We start from the raw sequence: 24,019 nt of genomic DNA, 5'->3' as shown, positions 1-24,019 counted from the left end.
ATCAGATTCCATGTTTCTATATGATATCAAAAAACCAAATAATCTTTATTCACTTCATTATACAATTTTACAAAGCATAAACACGAATAAAAGTGCACTCCTCATTAGGCTAGGCCTGCGTCGAGGAATATCACCTCAAGCTAATGGTATTATCCGAATTGATATATTTCTAAAGTTGTTGGTTGTTGTGGACAAACTCGTCATAAATTTATCAATGGAATAGAGAAATAATGAATGACCTCTTCACTGTTGGAAGTTTTCAATTTGTTATTGAACCAGCTTTGGGCAAATAAAAATATAAAAAAATAAATGTATATAATGTAGTCCATATGAAAAATTATGGTACAAATTTGGGATCTGAGTAACTGCTGTGGAATCATGATTCATCATCCAATTATCTCCCCAATAAGCTTTCTTATTTTTGAGACCTTTTTCTTTTATTTTAGTCAAATTGCCAACGATCGACGCGATCTAGTTTTAAATGCGCCAGTGACTGAAAAATACTGCTTTTGAAGCTACGGTTGTACACAAACTTCAATTAACTTCACTGGAAATAGCTTTGCACCTGCTGTGATTAGTTTTTGATCATGGCTCCATAGGACTATTGGACGGATGTCTCTTATATGGCACTACTGTGATAGGTACTCCAAATATAAATTGTATATAATTTTTCAATCCTGCTTCTCATCACGAACTGCTTATTATTAAATAAGCTATTTTGTTATTAAAAACAACGAGATCATTTGGCTGTACTTGTCTATGAGTACAACCATCAGGAAGATGAGGGAGGCTCTATTACACATCAAATTGATGGCCCATAGACCCTCCTTATAATATGACGGACCTGCCAAAAGATCTCGTTGTTACAGTAAGTGAATAAATTCATTTATTGAAGAAATTTAACTGCTAGTCGTTCTTTTCAATAACAAAAATGTGGCCTATAATTAAATGGGTGAATAATGCTAGAAGATAGCTTTCTTATTATCACTGAGGATAAGATTTTTCATTTCACTGCAGCACCTATTTCTGCGGCTAATAAGCTTTTTTATTTTGACATGACAGATTAATGAAGCTTGTATCTCTAATATCTCATATTCTCATGAAGAAAATCTGTGATTTTTCACTCTCAAAGATTCAACGTGCGTACTTCATGATTTTCATAAATTATATACAATGATTTTAATTTGTCAAGGAAAATATATCCTATTTCAGCTACATTCTAGTATATAGCTATTTTAGCTATATACTATTTCAGCTCCATTTCGGCTTTCTGGATTCATCACATTCTTTCTATAAAATTAATAAAGCAATTTGTTTATTTATGTAGTTTATTTCATATCATGAACATGAATGCATTAAAGTAAAAAATATGATTGGCTGATACAAGTTTACAATGATTGTATAAATAACACAGATACATAAAAATATGATAATATTTCAAAACTACTGTCTAATTAATAAATAATATAAAATCATTCAATGGCAAAACGAGATTCCATAATGTAGTTTTATAATTCTATCTATGATATGCGAATAGAACTTGAATTTCCTTGTCTACCTTTTTCTACTTTAGAGGAAAGCGCGTTTTGCCAGAACTAACATTCTTGATCTTCATTTACATTTTTATGAATCAGTGATTCAAATTATATTTCATCATGATCAATGATCAACACCACTTTTGATAAAATAATATTAATATTAAGAGCTAAATTGTTACATTTCAGAATACTATCTTCAAGTTGCATAAATTTTTTTTATCTTTAAATAATTTCAATATTCATGTCCTGCTTGGATGTTAGATTTCTATATATTTCTGCCAGTTTTTACATCCACCTCAGTCAAGTTTCGCCATTTCTCCACAATAACATTATCATCAAATATCTCCAGATATTGTCAAAACCAAAAGCTTAAATATTTTTCAATGAACTGCGAAATTTCAAATTTTCAAACGTTCACCTTACTTTTATTTAATTGTCAATAATAATCCTATCAAACACACTACTTCCACATTGCATAATAAATCATAAGTAATTTATCAAAAGTGGTATTTGTACAGTATTCTATATGATTCAAATGAAAACTATTTACAAAAATTATTGAATAAATAATAATTACTGTATATGAACTGATTTCTCATTTCGATCATGACACTTAGGTTGGCCCCTCTTCATAAACGTTGGCGCCCAAATAATATACATACTGCCTCAAATTTCAATCTTATGATTAAATTACATTACCTTCCATTTTACCTAGAAACGGTTCACTTTCATTAAAAATTCACACTCAAGTCACCTACAGTGAAATTCATCTCAAACGGTCAGCATTCCTCTATTCCTCTTTGATAACATCATAGCCTACTAGAAATCAATAATAGCCTGAAGAATATATACCGTATGTATTACGTACATAAAAGCATATAGTATGCATACGCTTTTCATCAGTTTGAACGTCGTTGGTTCAGGTCATGAATGATTTCCAGTAGGCTGAAAATCATCAATATTTCTCAATGCTGATGGTTTGAAGAGAATTTCACGATAGTGATTTTCAGCTTTTCCAACACTTTTCATAGAAAATAATCGAAGTTCGACGTTCAAAAGTCACTCCCAGCTTCACCGAAAATAGTCTCTCAAAGTCTGTCAGTCTTTGGCCGTTGTTTCTGAGCGTGATTGTCAGTGCTTAGCCTATTTGCCAAAAGGATTGGCGTTCTCCTCGAACTCTATCTTGGGCACAAATCCGCTGTCTCCGTCCACATAGTAGGTGACCTTCATGAGTCTGCCGTCAGGGAGTAGCACCTCGTAGCCCCCCTCCACCCGTCCCGCCTCATTGCCCTGCTCGTTCTTCGAGAAGTACAGGTTCTGCGTCTGGTTCTCCACTTTGTACTCGTACTGGTACTATGAACATAATCATAATTTTTCTAAATTTTGTTCAGATAAAAATAAAGTACTATGAATAAAGTACTATGAATTTAATTAAATCAATACAATCATTATTGGAATTGAAATAATCTATCAAAAACTGAAAAAGTGACATTTGGAAAAATATTACGCAGAACAATAAAATTTATATTACAATTAATGAATTAATTCATATTAATGTAATTTGTTCTGAAGTTTTGCTCAGATAGAAACTAGTGGATGAAATACAATGAATTGAATGGAATCAATACAATAATTATTGTAATTGGAATAATTTATTTGAAATAATCGTAAAAACATAGTTTGGAAAAATATTCTCGAAAATTTATCTTTATAACAATGTGTGCATTAATTTATATAAATGTAATTCTACACAAAGTTCCGGGTGATCAACTTCCAGATTCCAGAATATATTATAATTCTGAAAAAAGGTTGTATAATTTAAACAAAAACATCTATTTATTGAATTGAAATGATACATTAATCTTGTATTAAAAATTGAACCCGAACATAGACGGCTTAGAGCGCCAGTATACGATTCAGATAATATTACAAAGTATGATTCTATCTAGTGTAAATTGGATATCGAAGGAAGGGCTATAGTCGCCCCTTTTCGCCGCCCACATCCATGCATCTGACACTACCGATATTGGTCATAATAATAAATACTGGTTGCAAAATGTATGATATGCTTATTCTAGTATGGTACCGGTGGCGGTAATAATTTATTCTGTTGTATTGTAACACTGTAACAATTTGGAACCGTTGGAAGTGTTTTGTTGGGTTCTGCATGGTTGTGTTTTGTTGGTTTGAATGTCTTGTGTTGATTTGATATAAGTTTGTTTAATAAGCCCACTTGTATTTCATCGAGTTCGTTCGTGCGAATCGTATGAAATTGAATAGACTTTTGTATTATGTGTGTTGAGTTTGCTTAAGGTAGCTTATTGATTCAATTAACGTTATTTCTATTCTATTTCATTGAGGGTAAGAATTTTTCTCTTATGCTGATTTGAGATAAGCCATGCGTTGTTTTTTTGTAATGTGTTGTTTTGTGTTGAATATTAAGTGCTATGTTGATTGGAGATTAGAATGCAAAGCTAAATACAATATTCAGATAATTATTGAGAACAGTGCTTACTGGCATAGGTGCTTCAGCCGGGGCGGGTACAGGTGCGGGCGCGGGGGCCTGGGGCTTGGCGTGCACCAGACACGTGATGACTAGTGACGAGATCAACAACAGACAGCATCTTGACATCTTGCTAGATATCTGTTCAATAACAAAACAAAATCACAAATTAGCTGCGCCCCTAGTTGGATTTTCTCAAGCAAACAGTATTGTATTCAATGATCTTTATTCTCTATTCATTCATACAATAAGTACATCATCGAAATGATCGGGAGAGGAAAAATAAGGTAACCTTGTGCTATTCCTCTGCCAAATTTAGATAAGGTTACACTTTACTAACTTAAGGTTAAACAGGCCAAGCCTTGTAGTTCTTCACTTTACAAAATTTTCAGTCCTTATATATTTTTATAAAGTAGATTTTCAAATCTAGGTGCTTCAAAACCAACATAGACGAAATATAACTCATTATTATAACTGAAGTAGGAAAATATTATTTATATAACGGAATTTGTTATGTAGGTAAGTGATGTCATTGAATAAAATTTGATTTAATAAATTATGTGAGCTTTACAATGCTGAGAATATTTTTATTAATAAACGTTCAATTCAACATGTTAATAGTTAAAAATCAGTCTATTCACGAAATTTTACAAGTTTGCATAGTCTAATCAAATTCTATGAATTATGAATTTCCTAGAAGTAGTTTTTTTATAGCTGTTCTTTAGCATTATTTGTATTTCAAAACTACAATTTTTCATTCACATCTAAACCACAGTATCAATTATTACGGTATAATAGATCCAAACAATTATTCACCTTGAGCAAACAGATTCAGTTGATGCAACAAACGCACGAAAATAATTAACATTGCAACAATATTTTTCAGCAGCAATCTTTTAATTGGCGCAACTAAGACTTCTGCTTGATAACTACTGTACAAGGAAGCAAGTGTTGGCAAAAAATTCTCACGTAAAAAAACTAATTTGAGATTCATTGCTCCCATTATTCTTCCATGTCATACCAACTAGGCCCCATTTCAACATTATTATGATAATTTAAAATTATTTTTGAATTTAATAATCAATTAGAGAAGGTAGGCCCACAGTAGGCCTGCTCAAATTTATTTCACATTCATTCTATCAGTGATATTCAACATTACCGGTATACAAAGTGCGCCTGAGAAACTTACTTATTTGAAAAAAATCCCGCACGGTGAATTTGTTGTATAGGGGGGCAGGAGGGGGCGCATCTGGAAGATGAAGTTCCCAATTTTATGCTCCATCAAGTAGCCATCATGCTCTGGTCTAGAGAGCAGCGGGCCTTTGCATTTGAGAATTCCCTTTCGATTTGTTTTCCTACGCAACGTGCGTTCCGCGCTCAGTTTGAAATTCCTCCTCACAGACTCGTTCCTAGTGAATTCGATTCTGTCGTGGGTTAATTCACTTATAGTGGAGTGTGGAAGTGCCGCTAAACCCAGAAATGAACTTCAACGAGCCATCAGAACTCCAGAAAATATCGAAAGAGTGAGAGGCAGTCAGTTGTGCGTTCTCCCCGGCGTTCGGCTCACAAACACGCAGCTGCTATGGCAATTTCTGACTCCACTGTTCGACGAATTTTCCATGAAGACCAACAATTTCATCCCTATAAATTGGCTGTTGTTCAAGAATTGACTGAACGCGATTTTGTTTGCCCGTCGAAATGCATGTGATATGCTGATTGACAACCTGGCTCATTTATTTCCACATGCGTTTCCTCAATGCGATTTTTATGGGGTTATTTGAAATCCCTGGTTTATGTCGATCGACCATGAACCATAGCACACCACAAGAACAACATTCGCGACGCCATTGCCAACATAACTATTGATGTACCTACTGCAACGATTGGATACAAATTTCAAAAATCGACTTCATCCCAGTGGATGCGCAATGGGGGTCGTCATTGATCTGATGTCATTTTCAAGACTGCATGAAAGAAACATTGGGATATTTTATTATCATATAAAAAAAAGATTAAAACAATAACTAAAGCACTTTTGTTTTTATTGACATTTTACTTTCAAATAAGTAAGTTTCTCTGGCGCACCTTGTACTGTTGAAATTGCTCTATTATTCCATCTATTTCTCTTCAAGTTCCTTTTCATACAGTTCTTATATTGAAGTCATTCATACTAGATTCTCCAGACCTCTTCCAATCCCAAATAATTTTTCCCTCTCTTTTTAATTGCAGAAATACAATTTTTGGATACGATACCTTGCTCCCTCTTTCTGTAGATATCAGAATTTTATATTGAATAAATTCGAAAAAGATAATCACCTTATCATTTCATATTGAATAAATTTTGTTAATCATGGGAGAAATGGGGTTGACATGATAATAAAAATTTCAAAAATATAGGTGACCACAAAATTAAATGAAGGATAAGTTCTTGAGGCATAGATGCTGCTTATGAAATAGCGTGTAGTGGTGGAATTTCAGTAGACTACAGTATCTACTATAACTTCAAATTTCAGTTAGGCTAGTTACATACACATCGATTTTTGGTCGTACGATATTTTACCGTCCTTATAAATTCTATTAGATTGAACAGATGATTTCAAACATATGATGTTTGCCAAGTTCCGTTTAATCTCATAGAATTCATAGTGACGACAAAATATCGTACGACCAAAAATCGATGTGTGTGTAACTAGCCTTACTGGTCGGAAAAAATTCAGACTAGATACATTATGCATACCAGATGATGCCCTGAGCAATCGAAACAAGTTTGCATGAATAAATAACCTGCGGAACTGACATCTGATTGATTCCATTATTTAAATGCTGTATTTCTTCCTCCTTATACAACTGTATCAGAGTCGTTCTATACTTCATTATTGCCCTGGACCCTTCTAACAGAGTAGATATCATAAGATATTATAATTTATCTCTGCTTCTGCATATTCAAGACCCAATTATAGTACCCTAAAAATAGAGCTTTACGAACAATGAACCTTCCCCCTCATTTTTCGTTTTTTGGAACTAAACTTCGATGCTCCTAATTTTCTGTGTCCTAGGCACCTAACAAGAATTATGGGAAAGCAAGCCCTAAAATTAGCTATAATTCGCTAGCCTCTTTTCTTGTTAGTGAGTGATAATTTGTAGCCACTTGTTAAGACTTGCTTACATTGTCCCAATTAATCACATGTTAATTTGTGAACGTCTGCGATTAAAATAATCGCGTGTGATATGCGCTGCTAATTAAAATACCGGCGTTATCACTTATCATTCCGACAATACTGACAATGATTATCAGATGCGATACTCATTAGTTGGCAGTGTGATGCAACTCCACCTTGCATGCTCATGCTCATGCGCACTGAAAGTTCAAGGACTTATCGCAAAAATCGCGAGACTGTTTTGGGCGAGTTCTCACACACACGACAACGATAGGCCTACTGTTCGTCACGTGATTAAATCCTTCCTACACATGTGCGCGCGTGTGTGTGAGAATATATGTTTTTGTTTACATGGAGACGGTAGTGCTTCCTTTCATTCCAGCACACCATTTTCCGATTTCTATTTTCCATTTTTCTCTGCTGTGTATGACGTAGTTAGCCTACTTTGAGACCTTACCAAATCCATAAAACCCCAAAAATGCATGTTTGTGGGTAGGCTAACTTGAGACAATACTCTGATAGTCCAAGTTGAGATAGTAGGCTAATATCTGAAAGAAGTAGGCCTACAGATTGGTGAAATAGTATTTCAACTAATTGAGCTTTAAAACTACAGTTTGATTTTTTTGAGGCAGCGGTAAATCAGACAGTACCTTTTCACTTGGAACAGCTTTCCAGATTGAAAAAGTACAAATGTCTGTCAATAGATTATAGACTTTTATATTAAGTAGTCTTTGTTGAGTCCTGATAAAATAAACAGTAGGTCTATGCCTATCTAAAATTACTGTACATTGCAAATTAAAAATATTTAATTTTATCAAAATAAGTCAAATTTCATGTTGACAAAATAAGATAAAATGGTGCGGTAATTATATTAGACAAATAGCCTATAAAATACATGAAGTGAAATGATGGAATCCAAGTTCAGATATTTAGTAATATTTAACAGTCGATTTCCAAGCCATGGAAAGCAACAAAGGTATCGGGCACCATGTGGTTCTATTAGAATTGGATTGATTGATTCTATCGATTGCAGTTTCAAACTCTATTGTAACACAATCAAAGTCGAAATTTTATGGCGATTCTATTAGTCCACACATTTTTCCTAAATTTACTATTCAGATATCCAATAAAATTCGACTGATCATTTTAGGTTCCGTAGTGTCATCAAGCACTTGACAAATCGAACCATCATTGAACAGTAATTATTGATTATATGGTAATTGCTCGCACAGTAATTAAAGCACATTGCCTACGGCACTAATTAGTGAGAAGACCCTTGAGATTTTCCATTAAGCTAGGTTGTAATGGACAAAGCTAGCATGGTGTTTCCCAAATATTCTAGGCGGTGCACGTACTATAGCATATAGTATTTAGTTGCAAATAGCATAATATAGTATTCCAGCTTGGATAAATAGGATGATATCGGTGTTTCGAAAGATGTATAGGGATCTATAAGGCTAGGGATCTATAGGGGTGTATAGGGCTTGTAATGAATATCGATCGATATGTTTGAAGTGTGAATTAATGCAAGAGTTGAGTGTGTGTGGGAATTCAAATGTGTAATCGATGTAGTGTCCATGTCCAAAGTTTGACAACTATCTATCTCTATCCATCCAAGTAACTACTCTTACTATTCAAGACAGAGGGCCTAATAGTAGGCCTACATAGTAATTATGTCAAATAATACACAAGTATATATTATAGTCAAGTACGCAAATAGAAAAGACACCATTCCTTGGTACCATTTCATTATGGAACAATTCTACAACATCTCTGATTATGGTATCCAATTTATTTAAAAGAAACCATAAATCTAGAAGTATTCTTGAAATTCATGGAATGTTGATTAAAAATATTTGATGCTTGATGGCTTATCTTATTTAAAACATACTGTTGCATCTTCGCCTATGGGTGACTTCTGCATTCCAATTAGTGGGAGAATACAAACATCATTTCTCATCATTATCATCCTTATCATGCTTTCTAATACCCTGATACAAGTCTGGAGCTTATGTGGGCTCCATCTCCAGAAAAAATCCACATTATTATTTTGAGAAGACTAGCTCAAAATCAAAATGAAAATTCCATGAATCTCAAAGAAAATGATGAATTTATCAATAATACGAGTAATTTAAATACTAGGGCTATGCAAGATTCTCAAATTAATAGACTGATAACAAACAACAAATTTGTGGAACATTTGCGAATAAATGATTTTAGACTGAAGTCTCACTAGTATTCCATAACGGCAAGAAGATGAATGTGCTAATGTATGATGTGATACTCCCAGACAACCTTCAAACCTCAAAACCTCACTCTCAGTTTCCATACGGGCTGCCGAGCATTATTATTACAACGGAATGTTTTTATTACGTTTTTTCAGCAAACGTTGCATGTCGAAACGCGATGCAATGAATTTTCATTCATATGTCACACATTTCATTGTCAATGCACCTCTCAGTGTCGTAATAAAACGCCACGCACTGAGGGCAATGCCTTTTTTCTCTCGTCGAAGTTGTAAAAATATTTTTTACTTGTATTGTTCCGTACCATGCTCGACAAACTTCTAACAAAGGTTCGGGGTGAGGATGGCTCAGTGACGATATGAGTCCATTAAATGTTGGCCCATAAAAAAGACGAATGAAAATCGTGATGCAGAAGTGTTTAGAGCACCCATACATTTCGTAAGGTGACAGGGACATTGACTCCAGTAATATCTCCATGGATTTTGTTTTTTGATTCTACATTTATTTATCATTTAATGTAACGTTCACTCATCCTAACAACAGTGGATTTGATCAGGCTACTTTGAAGGGCTGAATTTTGTTAGGACAAAAATTGGATAGAGCTAAGACTTAATTTTGTATAGATAGCTCTTTCAAGAGCTTGATCAGGTGTAATCAGAAATATAATTCGTAAATAAAACTATGATAATAGAGTAGTTAGTTTACAGAAATCAATTTGAAAGATCAAACAGATTAATATTCAACATTCTTCTCCTCTCTACGATAGAGTTTCTCAACGATTTCGAAATACTTTGTTCGCCTTTGTAGAGATCCTGTTTATTGAAGTTATTGGTTTCTATTTATTAAGCTCCCTGCAATCATTGAATTGAAAAAACATAAATTGTTTTTGAATTATTAGTCCATCCTCGGAGCATATAAAACTTTTTTCAAAGAGAAAAGTTTCCAGACAACCCTCACTAAAGAATTCCCATAAAGATCGAACTGAGTGTTCTGGTGATGACAGATGTAATAAATTATTATAAGGAAGGTCGCTGATATCCTACGGGCTCAGAAGTGGAGACTCCTCTTTTCTAGAAGGCCAACAATTTTTCTCATAAAACTTTCTCAGTTCCCTCAATCGTGTGACCTAGTTGTTTTGAAGCAAATCAAACTGAATCATGATTATTCCCATTTTCCATACGCTGCTGCATATTACAATTTTCAATTTTCAACTTTTCATGATGTTTCCTCTAGCATTGTCGATATTATAATTTTAGATATGTTATCATTTATAATTTTCCAACTTTCCCCTATTTTCTCCCCAGTGTTGCGGATATAGGTTACCGGTAGTTATTCAAATTTCATCTACAACACTACCTATTCTTACCAGCCTCGCATCAACGGAACTGTTTGTCAATAAAACGAGTTGAGACAACATTAACGACATTTTCCAACGTGGAAATACTGTCGTCTATTCAAGAGAGAACCAGTTGATAACTATCAACGGTTAATTCAACTAGTTTCAACGCCCATCTCTATCTTATACTATTCTAGTGTGGGTTCAATTTTCCGTACAGTTCTTTTGCTATTCCCCTAGGCATTTTAACACAATGTTGATTACTTCAAACCACGTAGCTTTGTAGAATATTGCAAGATGCGAGCATACATTGTGTGTAGCCTATTTGATATGTCAACTATGGATTGGAAAACTGTATTATTATGTGAGAAACATTAACTCAAATTCAAATAACTTGACTTGATTTCATATGTAACGTGAGGAGTGTGAAGTGAGTTATCAATATTTGAACTTTTTCCAAGTTAAGGGGGTATTCATAAATAGTAATTACATATAACCATTGGAAACGGGTTGATAAATTGATTTAAATTCATGATAGCTCCATAATAGAACTAGATATATTCAAGAATGTTGACTGGTACCAGGTTGCACAAAAGTCTGTTAAATTTTAATCTCGATTAAATGCCACGAGAACCAATCAGAGAAGCCTCATCCTCAGAAAAACCTTCTCTGATTGGTTCTCGTAAAATTTAATCATGATTAAAGTTCAACAGGCTTTTGTGCAACCGGGCCTAAGACTTGTCACAAATTGAGGTGCGACACGACGTGACGTGAGTCTGCTAGACGAGTTAATATCATGAATTACATGATCATTATTACAAATTTCATTCATGCCAGTCTCCTCTCAATGTGAACATTATAATGTGATCATATGATATTAAATCGTCTAGCAGACAAACTTTTATCATGTGTCTCAATATGCGGCTAGCCTCTAGGCGGAGACAACAGTTTCTATGGGCGTGTTTTGTATCAGACGGGTGTTGCTATCATTGTCTGTCATTAGATAAAGCAGATAGCTCTATCCTTTTCCAGCTCTGAATCGTTGCCAGATTGTTTCTAAATCATGAAGAAATATACCGGTAGTTATTGATTATTACCAAAATCTTATTTTAAAAGTCATTATTAAATAATAATTAAGAAATATATTTTCTTGGGGAATAATATTACATAATTGATTATTATTTACGAGAATGATAATCTATCTAATAATATTGTATAGGATATACTGGGAATTCTATTTGCTATAGAAGGCAGTGTTAACGCAGAGAATTGACAACATTGTTGCTCTATTATTTCCACTAACATTAAAACGTGGACCTCACATCGATCTTCACCGCGACTTACTCGTTCCATTCGCACCTTCACTGTAGTGAGATTTACTTCAATCTTCCAAATTATTTTTTTAAGATAACGTCCTAAGGACTCTGGTTACGGAGTATAAGATAAGTCAGGACATTATTATAATTAACATTAATGCTTCTCTTTCAATTATTGATAAAAGCTTGAAGTGAATCTTACTCTAAAGACTTGTTGTATAGCAACATAAATTTGTTTTTCACTTTCTATTAAATGAACTGTTGTGACAATTTCTAGTCGGTGTATTCAATACGGATATCTACCAGTTCATCACCACCACTGGAACACTGTGAATCATTATTCTATATTCACTATACTGTATTACATTATTATTATTATTATTATTATTATTATATTATTATTATTATTATTATTATTATTATTATTATTATTATTATTATTCAATCATTCCAGTATCAATTTATGAAAAGAATAACAATAAGATTTCGAAGTTTAGAATAAGGTGTTATTGAGTTCAATGAACATTTTTTCAACCACAATCAGTCTGTGTCTCAACATTTAGGTAGAGGCCTACACAAGTTCCTGTAAATTTATCCCCGAAATAGAACTCTATGAATAAATTCTATTGAGAGACAAATTGGCTGTGTTGAAGCTGTAGGTGTCAATAAACTGTGATAGCCGAATCCTTTCATTACAGAACACCGTACATGCTCACAGTGAGATGTAATCGATAAGCTATTATAAAGTTATTCCACCTCTCCTTTACACTCGCTCACATGAGGATCAGATAAAATCGAGAGTTTCCAGTGAATTCTCTCGTTGGTTGGTCTTTGAGCCACTCTTATCTGGTTTTCAACGATGTGTTATGGAAATAGATCAAGAGTTTTTTGAACTATTCAACTAAAATATCGTCTATTTGTATGATGTGTTGATCTGTTGATATAAATACTTCAAGTGTATTGAACTTTTCAACTAAAACATCAGTCATTTCTGAATGTTGTATATAGTTTCACAGTGTTCAAATAGAAATAGAGCAATAGAATATTGCAGGCACATTGTAGAATTTGTTTCAGCTATCGGCTTGCTAAGCTCATACCTGTGCCTAAATACATTCTGCCGTTCTCTATGGAAAAAAAGTTTTTGTGGAAAGGTGTTTAAAGATAAAAGTAGGTAATGAGCGTATTGAACTAATCAATCAAATAATATTTTTAGCAATAAATTATACTGTGAAACTAGCAATGTGTTCTTGACAAAATATATTGTGTTCAATGTGGCCTCTAGACCTTGAATCAAAAAAAGCTCACACGTTACTCTGTTTGAGAGAGAAGTGCAGAGTATAACATTCTACTTTCTGTGACTTGTTGATCCTCAGAATAAAATGCTAAGATCTTGAAAAGTTTAATATGTTAAACTGGGATCACCAATAAAAATAACGCCATAGAAATTAAAAATCCCGAGAAATTCAATGAGAGCAAAGTTGCAACAAGATCAGTCAATCAGAACTCCTAAATTATAGGAATTTTAAGGGTTGATTAGGAATCGAACTATGATAGACGTGTATCTAACAGGCTTACAAATTTGAATCACATTTAATTTATCTGGTAGCTTGTCTAGAAAGATTCTTAACCATCTGATAAACATTGAATATCGTCCTTAATTCATCATTACGTAACTTCCTTGTATTCTGATCCGCGAATCAGAAGACGTGAAAAGAATTGAACAATAACTGCCGCGGTTTACAATACGAGGAAATGGAGAGCCACCTTATTAAAAATATCATTGCGCTCAGCTGAAGATCTTCAGCTTTTTTGTTTCAACTCTTGCAATGAGGAGGTGAATAACTACTATGATCCAACAATTTAACGTCTATTTCATTACAATCTAACAATATTTACACCTCAAATTTCAGTTTGTACTATGTTTTATTCATTATCCACCTTAATCAATATAACAATATCTTAAATCATATACTTCCATATCTCTGTAGTGATGTTTTCCTTTTTGAATTTATGATTGATTGAATGTGTGTATAGGTGAGGTAAAATCGATTAAATGAACGAGACTCAATAAATTTAGAAAAACATAGAATGACAAATTCTTAAAACGTTGAGAGATGGATTCTAGATTATGTTGAATATTATATTTATTTGAGTTCATAATGACTGATTGCCAAGTTCAAGTTTGATATCATTATCTTGAATTATATTGATTCTATCTACTCACAAATAAAATTATTTCCCACAGATTTTAGAGATCCCACAGATCATGATGTGAACTTCTAATTCTGTTTGTAGCCTCATAGCTTCGAGGAGAACCCATTATTTTGATGAAAAAATTATGTTGGTAGCCTACAGAGTACAGACTGAGGAGATCTCGGATTTATCTTACATATAGTTTGAATAGTGACTTGGTTATAGCATAACTGACCTTACCTATGAGAAACATAATGGGCTCAATAAACCTTGTGACTCATGAATATTGAAATTGATGAGTCTTTTCAGTTATGCTAATAGATGCAAGTAAGAAAGAGAGCACTGAATAGTCAAAACAATCACAATGATGATGCATGACTGATGACATTTTAAGGACACTGAGGCGAGAAAAAATCTATAGTTTTACTATTTTCGCATTTTGTAATCTATGGATTTGAAAATTGTTTTCAAATATTCGAAATATTCTTGTGGTGCAGTGGTCAAATCTTTTTGATGATATTGGGTGATTTTTTTGTATAGTATAGAAACAGTCCATAACCCTTTTTGATTAAAAAAAAAACATTTGTGTAGTATTAGAAATTCTCACTTTTTCAACAAGTATTGAATTTGGAATTCTGGAGGTCTATTTTTGATAGCAATTACGAACATGTAGTGAAAATGGAAACAGGAAATACTGAAGTAATTTTTTAAAGTCTCAAATTTTAATCTAGTGCATTGTTACTTTGTGGTTGTCTTGATTAAAAAGATCGTAGTTATAAAACTCTGGAACTAACTTAAATGTCTGAGCGAAGAATTCATTACTGCTCTTCGAAACTTTTTTGGGAGTACAGTAACCACTTTATATTTTAATCACTCTGTTAATGCAATAATAGTTGGAAGTTGTCTAGTGGCCCCGAGACCTCAATTATAATTCCTTTGTGTCTTGAACCTTGTATACCATGGAACCATGATTAACTAAGCGTTTAAGTTCTGCAAACTTTTTAATTGAACTAGATGCTGGTACTAACTTTTGGAGTTTTTGGTAGAAATGTCGTCAAATTCAGTGTTACTTCAATTTGAGCTATTCCATTTGAATAATACAGTTGTGCTAAAATACACGATTCAACAGTATTGTTATGATTAAAAATAATTAAAGGTAAAATCACTAGTTTTGGAAATTTCATTATTCGGTATTTTATTAGTTGATGTGCTGAAGTTCAATACTAATTATTTATGATAAAAATGATGAGGTTCAACTATTTTCAGTTGAAAATAAAAATTTGTTTGGTTAATTGTTATATTCTATTCATCCTCTTCATTGCTCCTACATTTTTCTCTCAATTTTGTTAATTTCTTCTTTATGTCTTCTTCATTGCTCCCCTATAAATTACTCTGTAATGGGGTTATAATAGTAGGATTTGTGTAGTATAGTAACAAGTACCAATCTATCATACAATACATACGACTCTCTCCTTTGATGTCATAAGCTAATGTATAAAATGGTCCCGGAGTCTCGAGAAAAAGATTGGAATAGCAATGTAAGGGCAACTGCATTTTTCTCCTGGAAATCATTGATGCTGAAAGCGTATTTATATCTCACTAAAAAAAATACTCTTATCTCCTCATCATCCAAAGTCATATGACAGTACTGCTACAACCATTATTGATTCACAGTATTGTGGAATACTACTGTACATACGGACCCTGTTATAATGTGCAACACTGAAGAATTTTATTGCTATTTGAGAAACAATAACTCATGAAAACCAATATTAGCACACTTTTGAACAAAGTGTGTGTCCAGAAACTGAGTGTACTAATAGTCGACTATGCTCCAATATGTACTCACTGGAATACCTCTTTATTGCCACTGGGAAAATCGGGAGAGGACCAACGAACATTATTTATGTGATCTCTGTTCTCTCTCACCTAGCTTCTGTTCCTCTACATTGTTTTGTTACTCTCTTCTTTATGTCTTCTTCTTAGAAATCTTCATTTTTCTTCATCCTTCCCTCTCCCCACACTCTTTTTGCTCATTTAAGCTTAGTCATTTCCTTTTTCCATTATCATCTGTTTCTCTTCATTGACCCTTCTTTTCTTCTTCATTTTTCCTAATCTTCCTCGCCTAAACTCATTCTTCTTATATCCGTTTCAAAATCTTTCCCTGTATTTGAGTACCCTAATTTCCTTTATCTCATTCTCTCATCATCATCCCCTCCTCCATTTCTCCTTCCCTCCTCATTTTCTTCTCTTAACTCTTCCCTTTACTCTTCTCTTCACTCTAATTTCGTTTGAACGAAATCTTCAATTTTCTCCTTATTCTCTTCCCTACCTCCAATTCCATTCTCAATTATTCTCCTTTGAAATCTTCTTTTTTATCATCTTCCATTCACTAATCTTTTTTTTCCGGCATCTCCCTTTTGTTCGTTTGTCATCTCATCTTTCTTACTTTATTTTCGTTCTCCTTATCAGCTATTTTCCACTTTCTTCTCCGTCCATCTTTTTCCACTTCTTTCACTCATTCGATCTTCTTCCTTTATTCTTTTACTTCATCATTCTTCTTCATTCCACTTCCTTATTCATCTTTCCTAAACATTCTCCTTTCTTATCACCTCTTAATCACACTCTCAATTGTATCTTCTTCATCCTATTCTTATTCTCCATCTACCAATTCTTCTCCACACACAAATTACTCACACGCGCCAACACACGTAGTGTGGAGGTCACACAGACGTTCATTAATTTTATTGTTTAATCTCTGCACACGCTTGTGTCTTGTGTGTGTACCGCCTTTTAGTACTCTGGCACGCAACTCTCCCTCTCTCTTCCTCTGTCTCATCCACTCCTTCTCTCTCTCTCTCGTTTCGTCTGCTGCCCCAAAGTCGAGTCCAATTTGTGTCGGGATTGTCTCCCTTGCCCAGCCTCACACTTTTCATTGTTTTATCATTTGAACGCTTGTTGTCTGTGGAATAATTCAACACTCGTGCAACTTTCCATTCAACTTGCCTTCTTCTCGTTCAATTTCCAACAAGAACTGAATTTCCAGCAACATCTTCACCAGTAAAAGACTTTTCTCTGTAAAATTTTCTTCCTAGTCTCATTTTTTTTTGCGCTGCTTTGCTCCCAACATTTCAACTTTCTTCAACCTTATGCAGAAAACTGTTAGCTGCATAAGTATACAGGTCTCTCAAAGGAATTTTTAATCCAGTAGAAATATGAAGCATGCTTTGCTGAGTATTGGAAATTGAACAATAGTTTGACTTGTGCATTGGATGCAATTTTTCTTTTGGATTCTCTCTAGTTTGGTCTATTCATGCATATCAATAATGCCAGATTTATAAGGAGGTTGTACAAAACCTTTGATCCATGAGATTTCTCAAAGTAGATGCAAAAGTACGCAATGATTCATTCAACAACAGGTCTATAAATCAAACGAACCAAAGTGATTGAAATTCGGCAGGCACGTCTAGTTGTACGTGAATCGTTCACTTTGGAAATGTGTGCCAAAACTGAATCTCAGAATTTTCCCAAAGATACGCCCAACATAAACGCAACCGTATTCTATTTTGATTTTTCGATAACGCTCGGCCAAAAAGTTCGAATCAGGTACTCAGAATCACCAGAGACTTCTTGTGAGAATGTATATCAAGAGGATTTCAAAGATATCTCGCCAATCACATTAAAAACATCAATTTTCCAGCGTTTTCAATGTACTCCTACAGACTCTTCCACAGCTTTTGAACTTAGAATATTATCAAATTTAATTGAGTACACTGTCCGATTTAGTTAATTCGTATCATATAGCTCTATTTTGAATCTACATCAAGCTTACTATTGAGCGCATTGAATAACAAATCAAACAGTTCTACAGGTACGTTCCGAAAAAAATACCGCAGAAAAATATATTGTAAACAATACTATGGGAAAAATACTGCGATATGATCCAGCATTAATGTATCTTAATCTCGAGCGTTTCACTTGATCAATTCCACATGTCTGTTAGTCTAGTTCATTATAACATTAAATAATTCTACATGTACGTTTCGAAATAAAAATACCACAGAAAAAGATATTGTAAACTATACTATGGGGAAAATACTGCGATATGATCCAACAAGAATGTAGCTTAATCTCGAGCGTTTCACTTTATAAATTCCACATTTCTCCTAGTCCAATTCAATATAACCATACAAATTCTGTGAACAATATATTTAAATATTTGAACAATACATTTCGATATTTCGATTCATGATACAGAAATACCGTGGGCTGAATATTCAAAATCTTCACAAAATCAGAACATTCTCCTGGTCGCGATTTCGCAATGGAGGAAAAGTCACTGATCACTGTTTGCGTGAGATAGTTTCCGAGTTGGTCTTTGGCCGAATTGCAGGGTGAGAGAAATAATGAGAGAGAGAGAGAGAGAAAGAGAGAGAGAGAGAGTGAGTGAGTGAGAGGGAGAAAACCCTTTGCAAAATGAGTAAAACACTTGTCCGTGCTCGGGATGTGCCAGGTTAGATTCACTTCGCGTGTTTGTTGGATTTATCAGGCATCGTGTGAATTTGTCCGTTTGCAATTGTCCAGGACCGTAAAGTTCACGGCGATTCTACTGTCGCGGCCCAAATTGTACTGTTTTGCTGTTGGGTTTGTGGGTCAGGTCAAGCCAAGTATAATGATTTTTATCAATTCTTCCTTTGGGTTAATATCTTGGAAGAGTCCACTCTGTGTACCCTAGATTAAAGCTGTTGCTACTATAAGGAAATACGAGTATTATTCAAAACAAGTATTTTCAATGCTCGTATCATACGAGTATTCAATTATATATCTTCTTTGTTGTATTATATTGGATTCCAGGAGAGGAACAGTTTATCTATTTCTATTCTTGAAAGCATCACTATGTATATCTGCTGATGAGGAACGATTTATTAACATTGTAGAAACCATGACATTTTATTTTGTATTAATTTGCAATGTAAATTGATCTGGAAAAAATGATTATTCAATAGATTCTAAATTGAATTATCTCTTAATTGATCGGTCGAATTCAAAGTGAATATCATCTAATGAGAAACGATATCAGCAATTATTGAGGAAAACATCGAAGATTCGATCTTGTCTTCCTCTGTTGAAGTTTGTACGTACAATAAGATTAAATTAAATTCTACTGTATGTTTGATTTGTGTTACTGTAGAGCAATTGAAGGTAGAACATCAAAGGTAAACTTTAACTACATGGATATTGATTGAAATCATTGCAACTGTTCAGGCCTCCTTGGAAGGGGAGTGCATCAAACTGGAGTTACTTTTATTAAACTTACCAGCGATTCTGAATTGATGTTTTCAAATTCATCTTTCTTATCCTCTCAAATAAGGAACGATGATTGTAGAAAAAATAACAGATTCTATTCCGTACTTTAAAAAATAATAGTAAACGCATTCGAATGAATTTAAGTCATTTCTAATAAATTTGTAATGAGTTTCTGAAGAGAACGTTTCATTCCATCAATATTATTGCTGCTTCTGTTGGATGAGGGAAGAAATAGAGTTAAACTATTGGACAGTTGATATCATGTAGGCTACAAAAGTGGAACACGGTCCTTGAAATGCACATCACAACAGAAACGAAGATGCTCTCCACAGTAACGGAGAAAGGATAGAAATTGCTGAGTACTGTTGAAAATCGGCAAACGTCCCATCTTCCGAATTGGGGGGAATCGATTATGTCCAATACTGTCACTGATTCTCAGAGCTTTGTGGCTGCAGGGTGAAGATGAAAGCGAGAGAGAACGATTTTTTGGGGGGTTTTGGAGGATGAGAAGGGAAGGGATGTTGAGGAGATGTGAAGGAGTGTGGAGTATGATGAGGAGGAAGAGGGAGTGAGTGAAGGAAGAGGAGTAAGGTGGAGGAGGGAGGTGAATAAGGAGAGAGAGAGTAGTTGGAGAAGAAGGAGGAGGAGGAAAATGGAGGAAAAAGGAGTAGGAGGAGGTTGGATATAGGGAGAACAAACTATATCGGTTGAGAAATAATAGAGCTGAATCCAAATCTCAAGAGCCCTGGAATGAGGGGAAGGTTGACTATGAGAGGATGAAGGTGTGGAGTTTTAAGGGGTGGTGACAGGGATGTAGGGAGAAGACGAAGAAGGGAAGATTTAGGGGGGGGGGAAAGGACTCAGGTGAGAAATATAGAGATGATATGAAATTTGAAAAAATCATGATGAAGGGAAAGGATGAAACTGAGAGAAGGTAGGAAGAAATGAGAAGGGAGGATGAGATGAGGAAGGTAGGGAGGAGAAGGAACGTGAAGGAAGGAGGAGGAGGAGGAATGATGATGAAGGGAAGAGAGAGATTCCGGATAAAAAAATAATAGAGATGGGCTCAAATTCGAAGACAGCTGGACAACTGCTGTTCCTTATTATGGATGAAAGCCTTTGAGCGATTCCAGCTCTCGGATATCAGAACGTGATGAGAAATGAGGGGATGCCAGAGAAATATAGGTTGTAAGATAGGGGGGTGAAGATTCAGGTGGATCAGGATAAAATCTAGGTGATAGATTTAAAGATTAGAAATAAAATAAGTGATGGATGATGAGTGAAAATTTGGAAATAAAAAGAAGAGAGAATGGAAGGACGTAGAGAGAAGATTATCAAGTTAACAGGATGAGTAAAAGGAAAAGAAATCGACCTAAGAGATGTATAGAGAGAGAAGACAATGTGATGAGAGCTTGAGATAGTACTAAGAAAGATGACGTGAAAGTAGAAGAGAGGAGTGAGGTAATAGTGAGAAAGGAATAGGCATTCTACCTATGAAGTAGAATACAAAGTTTTATTGATGAGAAGAAGAAGACAAAACCTACAAGAAGATAATTATGAAGGAAAAGTATAAGTTGAAGAGAAATAAGAGTGAGAAAATGAAACGTTATGATATGGTGAACAAAGCAGAGAGATAAGCGATAACAGCGATAACTTTTTAAGTAAGACCAGTATTATCTATCAATTCCTCGAAGTTCTGAATTTATTCTGAAGTTGGTAAATTATTATTGGCTACCTCCAATCACCCACGATTATTATATTTGAAATATCATAACCAATTGCTATTTGTAATTTAATTGGAATTACCATGTATCTTCTAATAATTGTTTGTGTTTTAGTTTTTTGAATTGAAAAATATAAACGTTTGGAAAACAGCAAGGTAAAATTACAGCCTTTTCCCAACTGCGTGGATGTTGAAAACGATTTTCCAAATAGAGATCACGATTTCGATGGAAAAACGTGAGAACCTCCAAATTGCAAATGTAATTTCGGTTTCATGAGGGCCAAAATAAACACCTATTAGCTCATGACTCTGACGTTGAGTTTAGTATTGCACTTGAATGTATTGGTTCAGCGTTTAGTTCCTAAAACAGGAAGATTCATGCTCTAGAGAGGGATGCGATGCTTGGGTCTTCGAGAAGAAACTAACAATCTATTTCACGAATCTGGTGATTAATCGAATAGCAATGAATTTTGATCAAATTGGTGGATTAATGAAACACAATAATAATGATCTTATCTCAACACAACTTTACATACTTCTGATACTTAATTTAATGGAAATGTGAGATAAATACTGATAGGAATTGATGTAATATCATATCATTTTCACTAATTGAAATGGATAATGATTCTGATCTATGACAAATTTAAATAATTTGTTGAATTGATTTAATAGAGATGAGAGATTTAATAACAAACTGGATTCATCAAATACTAATGATACGGGAATACAGTAGGCTGATAATAGATGAAGAGAAATTATTACTTTAAAAAGTACTCCTGAAGTTCAGAGTGAACGACTGTTTGAAAGAAATAATGACGTATCCAGAATCTTTCAAAATTTAGAGAGCTTCTACTTAAACTCTGGATGATTAATTCATTTGTTGTTTTTTCGAGAATCAATTTGAAAGGAGAATAGGTTTTGTATGGAGAGTAAGCTCAGTTCGTAATAAAGAAGTGACTTCAGTCAAAAACAACTTCTCTGAAAACATCAACTCTTCTAATTTTTCAAACAACAATTATTTCAAACAAAAACTCACCACCTAATGACTTACTAAACACTAACTAATAATCCGCACAAAAACAAAACAAAACCTACTCTAGAACATGATACGCCATAGTCAACTTCCACACAGAAATCACTAAACAAGTAGAGGACACATTATAAGAAATTTTTATTGTATGTAATTCTAATTTATCTAATATTTTCTGTAATTGATGTACGGTAGTAGTTTTAGTTTTTTTTTGGAAAATAAACATTTATTTATTTAATTTGAATGAGGATAGGTTTGTCGTCCTCACTTACAAACCAAAGAACAAACACAAACAACAAAAGTTTTTCAATTTGTGTTTAGTTTGTTATTTCATATTAAAACGTTTTCAAAAGTGTACTATGGTATTATTTACAAATAACAAATTAAGTGGCCCTGAATATACACGTTTTTAGAGAACAACAAAGATTTGCACCCCAGCAGTGAATGTGAAATTTCAAATGAAAATCAACTCCTCAAAAATTATAATCTAATTTTACATAATAAATAATAGAAATTCAAGACCCCATTCACTCAATCTATCGAGAATTCAAAGGAAGATCAAATCTATACTATTGCAATTTGAATTCCTATTCCATCTAAACTATGGGATATAGATGTCAAAACTATAGGAAAATTCTCAAAGATATCAAATTTCCACTTACGTGTCGAAGTATATCAGTCAAAGCAACCCCACTAACACCTACTGGTGTTTCCTTTCCTTGCAGGCACACTACCTATCGACTGCACAACCCTAATTTTTTCAAATAATGACTTTTGAAAAACGAATTTTTGACTAAATCCTCTTAGCGCACAATTACTTTCCGTTTAGCGGAGATGAATCAGACACAAATCTCAACTCAGATGTTGGGATCCTTTATAGGCGCGCTGTCCGTTCCCTCTCTCCACCTAATCCGTCTCTCATTTTCCTCCTCCTCTCATTCTTCACCAACTCCTTCTTCCTCTCCTTCTCCACCGCCTCCTCCTCCAAGGTCAGCGCTCGCACCTTCCGGATGAGAGAACGTGAAAAACTAACGTTTAACGTAATTATTACGAATTTAGCGTCGTGGAGGAGACGGTAGTATCTGAAGTGAGCGCCCATGTAAATGTAAATCATTGTTGATAACATTGATCAAAATCGTAAAATGGATTTCATTCTAATAGGTTATATATTGTTATGAATATCCAAGTCCATTGATCTTTCTACTTGCATTACTCGTCAATGAATTGAAATTTTTAGAATGTATGGGTTTGATTTGATTAGTTTTTAGTTATTGATAAAAATATTGAACTACCTAAGTGCATTGATCTTGATGTATTCATTTGTCGTTGAATGAACTACTATGAGTAGTTCATTGATCTATAATGTTTCTGTTGTATTTTTGTACATTGGTTGCTTCTCATTTCCATCTTCGACGACAGTAATTTAGAATAATATATTTTGGATATGAATTGTTGACAAGTGTGATTAAGGACTAAACTGATCATGAGTGCATTGATCCTGGAATGCAGTGGCCTAACAATATTCCTAATGAGGATAACAACAAATTGTTCAGATCATAATATGAGTGGTGAATAAAGCTGTCCGATTTTAGGTATAGTACATTCGCCTAACCTTAATAGGTTATCAGGTTTAATCAATATCGCAATTTGCGAAGAATTTTATATT

General features: G+C 34.1%; 2 protein-coding genes across 2 annotated transcripts in view; one reads left to right on the top strand and one right to left on the bottom strand.

The window, feature by feature from the left end:
* Positions 1–24,019, top strand: part of LOC111056497 — an 89,460-nt gene that overhangs the window by 13,293 nt on the left and 52,148 nt on the right. The gene's annotated exons all lie outside the window — the stretch shown is intronic.
* LOC111056439 lies at positions 1,311–23,208 on the bottom strand. Its single transcript, XM_022343806.2, has 3 exons — positions 23,016–23,208; positions 4,054–4,182; positions 1,311–2,891 (listed from the first exon to the last, which is right to left on the bottom strand). Exons 2-3 carry the CDS (start codon positions 4,168–4,170, stop codon positions 2,682–2,684), a joined length of 327 nt encoding a protein of 108 aa, XP_022199498.1. The 5' UTR covers positions 4,171–4,182; positions 23,016–23,208; the 3' UTR covers positions 1,311–2,681.

This window comes from Nilaparvata lugens, chromosome 10 (assembly GCF_014356525.2).
Source record: "Nilaparvata lugens isolate BPH chromosome 10, ASM1435652v1, whole genome shotgun sequence".
In the NCBI taxonomy this organism is placed as follows: domain Eukaryota; kingdom Metazoa; phylum Arthropoda; class Insecta; order Hemiptera; family Delphacidae; genus Nilaparvata; species Nilaparvata lugens.
Note: the sequence above shows the minus strand (reverse complement) of the source record. Positions and strands in the feature narration are given on the sequence as shown.